Source organism: Chelonoidis abingdonii, chromosome 9 (assembly GCF_003597395.2).
Source record: "Chelonoidis abingdonii isolate Lonesome George chromosome 9, CheloAbing_2.0, whole genome shotgun sequence".
NCBI classification, from domain to species: Eukaryota; Metazoa; Chordata; order Testudines; family Testudinidae; genus Chelonoidis; species Chelonoidis abingdonii.
Genome location: NC_133777.1, coordinates 40,247,775 through 40,252,901, shown reverse-complemented (window position 1 = coordinate 40,252,901; position 5,127 = coordinate 40,247,775). Strand labels below are relative to the sequence as shown.

The following is a 5,127-nucleotide window of genomic DNA, read 5'->3' as shown; positions in this document are numbered from 1 at the left end:
CTTTGAAGTCTGGTCCTGAAGTTTTTTTGCTGCAGGATAGCCACCTTAAGGTCTGCTATAGTGTGGCCAGGGAGGTTGAAGTGCTGTCCTACAGGTTTTTGTATATTGCCATTCCTGATATCTGATTTGTGTCCATTTATCCTTTTCCGTAGTGACTGTCCAGTTTGGGTGAGTAAGATAATTTAATGACAAGCCTTTTGTTAAGGATGATCCTGAACGTATTGCCAGGCACTCCAGTTGAAAGATAGGAAACAAAGGGTAGGAATAAATGCTCAGTTTTTAGAATGGAGAGAGGTAAATAGCGGTGTCCCCCAGGGGTCTGTATTGGGACGAGTCCCATTAAACATATTCATAAATGATCTGGAAAAAGGTAAACAGTGAGGTGGCAAAATTTGCAGATGATATAAAACTACTCAAGATAGTTATGTCCAAAACAGACTGCAAAGAGTTACAAAGGGATCTCACAAAACTGGGTGACTGGGCAACAAAATGGCAAGTGAAATTCAATGTTAAATGCAAAGTAATGCACATGACAAAATATAATCCCAACTATACCTACAGAATGATGGGATCTAAATTATCTGTTACCCATCAGAAAAAGAGATCTTGGAGTCATTGGCTGTACTCTGGAAGCACTATGTTTCCAGAGTACTACAAATTTATAAGAATCCTTCTCATTGTGCCTGTATTGTCCTGAGCTGCAGAATCCTCATTCTCCAGCTTCGGAAGACTTTAAAATTATCTCCAGTCATCAATGGGACAGACACAACTGAATAATGTAGCTGTTCTTAACATGCAGCAAGCCCATACCAGGGAACTAGATGTAAATAAGATTGCTGACAGTTTCATCCAGAAAGCTACAGTGAGATGTAATGTGTTTAAACGGGAACGTTAGTGAAGACAGCTTGTAGGTGATTGCAATGATTTTAATATACTGTAATTCATGATCATGGAATTATGTAGTTCATAATTTAATCATTATTAAAATAGTGAAGATACCAGCGATAGACACATTGAATAACTAGAATATGAAAGAAGTGTATACGTATGCTGAAAATAGCCTCCCTCCCAAAATGGGTACAGCACATCCTCCCTTCCCCCAAAACATACACCTCTTCAAAAGCACCCACTGGCAAAAACAAAAGGCACCGCCTCTGGATTTCAGCACCCTAGAGGGGCAAGAATGTCTGACAAGCTACTTTCCAAGCACGTCATCCTCCTCTGTTCTGTCTCTCCTGTGTGCCTGCATTTGTTATGTTCTCTTTGCAGGGAGAGAATCAGCCAGTGAAGGATAGTTCTTCCCCCACTTACTCCAAGGCAGAGCCTCCCAGAGGATTCAAGGGGCCTGGGTCAGGGCTGGGTCTTTGGCGGCAATTCGGCAGCGGGTCCTTCCCTCCGAGAGGGACCCGCTGCTGAATTGCCGCCAAAGACTGAAGCTGTGGCGGCAGAGCTGCCTAAGTGCCACCGATCGCAGCTTTTTTTTCCACCGCCACCCCCGCCACTAATGGCACTTGTACTCACTGGGCGGCGCTCCAAGGTTTCTGCAGCACTTCAGCAGCGGGTCCTTCACTCGCTCCGAGTCTCCTGCTGCCCTGAAGGACCCACCACTGAAGACCCAGAGCGAGTGAAGGGCCTGCCACCAAAGTGCTGCCGAAAACCCAGAGGGACTCACGGGGCCCCTGTGGGGCCCGGGGCAAATTGCCCCACTTGCCCCACCTCTGGGTGGCCCTGCTCCAAGGAGGATTTCCTAGGCTGGAAACTAGTCCCCTTTGCAGGCTGTTAAAGGCTATCCCCTCAGCTGTCATGGCCTAGGCAGCCGTTCTTTGGCCCTAGAGCAGTGGTCCCCAACGTGGTGCCTGTGGGTGCTATGGTGCCAGTCAGGGCATTTATGTGCACCCGCCTAGTGCCCAGCAGGGGAGAGAAGCTGCAGCCCCACACCTGCCGGGGACAGAGAACTCCAGGGCTGCATGCTGCGGGCACCGGTGTTCTCAGTCCCTGGCAGGTGCAGGGCTGCGACTTCTCTCCGGCTCTCCGGGACTGCAGACTGTGGGCACCGGTGTTCTTGGTCCCTGGTAGGCACGGGGCCCACCTAGTGCCCAGCAGGGGAGAGAAGCTGCAGTCCCACACCTGCCGGGGAAAGAGAACTCCAGGGCTGCATGCTGCAGGCACCAGTGTTCTCTGTCCCTGGCAGGTGCAGGGCTGCGACTTCTCTCCAGTTCTCCGGGACTGCAGACTGCGGGCACCAGCGTTCTTGGTCCCTGGTAGGCACGGGGCCCACCTAGTGCCCAGCAGGGGAGAGAAGCCGGGGCCCTGTGACTGCTGGGAACAGAGTACTCCGAGGCTGCAGGCTGCGGGCACCGGTGTTCTCCGTCCTCCCAGCTTCTCTCTGCACTGGCCAGAACTAGCGCCCAAAAAACTCAAAAAACAAAAACAAAAAACAAACGCTCTAACTCTGCAGAGTGGACGGAATGCCGCCCCATAGCATGTACTGCGCCAGGCACGTGCTTGCTCCACTGGTGCCTGGAGACGGCCCTCTATGTGAGTAATTGTTGGCGCCCACCACACTCTTTTGAAAACATAAATGTGCTAGTGGCCACAAAAAGGTTGGGGACCACTGCTCTAGTGGCTCCCCCAGCAGAAAGGGAAATGCTCTGCGCAGGGACTGGATCAGAGAGCACAGACACCCATGGTGCTGATCCACCTGAAGCCACTGCTTTGCTTTTGCTGCTCCTGTTGGCCAGGTTGAGAGCTCGGGTCTGTAATCCTCACATCAGAAACAGGCTGGCTGCTGGAGTTGGAAAACCCACATTACTCAGGAAGGCTGGCTCAGGGTGCCCCCCACTGCAGATGAAGCCAGTAACAGTCATGTGTACCCCAAGTCATTTAGGTGCCTTTGAAAACCCCACCCCAAATGACCTGAGGGCCATAATCCCCTGGCTGAAGGGAATCAACAGGAGACATGGGATTCTATCAAGAAAAGGATAACTCCATCTGTCTAGTAGGAGATGCTTCTTGGCAGCCTGAAGCTTTGCAGCTGTCTCCCAAAGGAAGCACGTGGCTTAGGACACTGCACATAAGACTGAAGAAAGCATTGGATACCATACCTTGGGGAATGACTCCGCAAGGGTAGCCTGAGGTTAATTAAATGACCTCTAGCTTCTCTGGGTTCCTGGTGAGTGAGAAGAAAGCAAGTTTCTGGGGCTGCTGGGCCCTGCAGAGCTGGGGCTCTGGGGAGTTATGGCAGATGAGGCAAGAAGGGCTTTGGAGGGCAAGCAAAATGTAGGGAGAAAAGGGTTTTGGGCTACAAAATGCCCCTGCAGGACAATACGACGTCAGCACAGGCTGCCCAGATGCTTTGCATGTCTTTGTTTTTACAGAAAGTAACTGAGTCCCCCATGAAGCTAATACACTGCATGAGTGAGGGGACTGAATGTTGTGACTTGGCTGTGCACGTGATTCCCCCCGAAGAGATCCTCCGACTGTGGATTCAGGACACACTTTAAAGCTGCCCAGAGATAATCAACCCTGTCGAAAACCATATATGAACAGATCTAGCAGATTGTGCACTGGGAGCCTGCACAGAGCTCCCACAGACTCAGGGTATGTCTACCCAGAGGGATCAATGGGAAGCTTTTTGATGTACATCTGGTAACTCGCAGGACACAAGTCGCACCAATGGTGTGCACACGGGACTCCAGTTCTCTTTTCAATTCCCATTCTTGTGACCTTGGGAGTCCCTTAAGGCCAACTGGCATAGGGCCCTCATACTATAACACACATCAAGCCTCACACATGCATTGCCCCAACATACTGTTGTCACAATATATGCATCTCAAAGGTATCATGTAAGGTATCATATGTAAGCTGGTGACACACTGGTCCCCCAAAAAATCATTGATGTATGTGTGGGTTGAGTACAGAGAGTTGCAGATGTATGCTGGAAATATGTTCGTAAAATGTGTTTGGGAGGCAGACCATAAAACCAGATGGCCCTAGATAAAGGAATGTGTATTTACTGGTCTGACCAGCTTGGTCATAGGCAGAGGACAATGGAAGAACAAAACCATCAGTTAAATAGGTGGGGGAGAAGACTGTTTAACAATCACACTGGGGGACTGAATCTGCACCCTAGGAAGCCTTCCTGGCTCTTGAGGCTGAGACAATGGACTTTGAGTAATAGAAGGGGAACAAAAAGACATTTTAGTGATCCATCACTGAGGAGACAAAGAGTACAACACCCTTGGAGTCTGTGAAAGTTGGATCTCCCTAGGCTGAAAGGCTAGGAATGCTGGTACCTACATCAAGTTAAGAAGAATTAAAATGTAACTTTTAAAGATTATGTTCTAGTCATTAGAAAGCATGTTTTATTTTGTGTGTAACCAGACTTGTCTCTTTCTCTCTTGCGTAGTATCACTTAAATCTCTGTTCTTTGTTAATAAACTTATTCTTGTTTTATTACAAAATCATCTCAGTGCTGTGTATTAGTGAAGGATCAGTTTTCATTTAACCTAACAGGCTGGTCTATGCTCTGTCTCTTTGGAAGCAGCAAACTTAATCATTTCTGTATGTGCCCAGTGAGAGAGACAGGCCTGTCGATGGGGGGGGGGGGGGGGCAATTTAAAAGGGCTCTAGAGCCCCCAGTTACTGCTGCTGCAGTAGCAGCGGCCGGGAGCCCTGGGCCCTTTCAAATCTCCTGGGTGGGTCACAGGGCTCCTAGGCATAGGCGCCGAGTGAGTGCTGAGCACCCACCGGCGGGCCCCTCCCCCCTAGTGCCTCCCACCAGCGGCAGGCCCTGCTGATCAGCTTGTCCCCACCCCACCCCCAGTGCCTCCCAGCCGCTGCCATTGGCTGTTTAACAGCATGCCGGAAGCGCTGGGGGGAGGAGGAGGAGTGGGAAAAAGCAGGGTGGGGGTGAGCCTGGATGATGCATGGCCCAGATGCCAGGAGTGCCCCTTCTAGCCACTGAGATGCTGCTCTGCAACCCTGCATGGTGGCTGTCTGAGAGGGCCTGGCTAGGGAGGTGACTTCTGCTCCCTGCCTGGGCTCAGGTGCCGGGGTCCCCAGGAGCCAAGCTGGCTTGGGATTGGAAGCTGCTTTCTCCCTAGCCAGGTTCTCTCAGGCAGCTGC

The 5,127-nt window shown here is 50.7% G+C and overlaps 1 protein-coding gene across 1 annotated transcript in view; it reads left to right on the top strand.

Moving 5' to 3' along the window:
• Positions 1 to 4,416, top strand: part of IL20RB (interleukin 20 receptor subunit beta) — an 18,941-nt gene extending 14,525 nt beyond the window's left edge. The window contains exon 6 of the mRNA XM_032794679.2: positions 3,378 to 4,416. Coding sequence (XP_032650570.1) covers positions 3,378 to 3,503 — 126 coding nt within the window. The 3' untranslated portion in view covers positions 3,504 to 4,416. The remainder of the gene's footprint in view (positions 1 to 3,377) is intronic.
• The last annotated feature ends 711 nt before the right edge of the window (positions 4,417 to 5,127 follow it).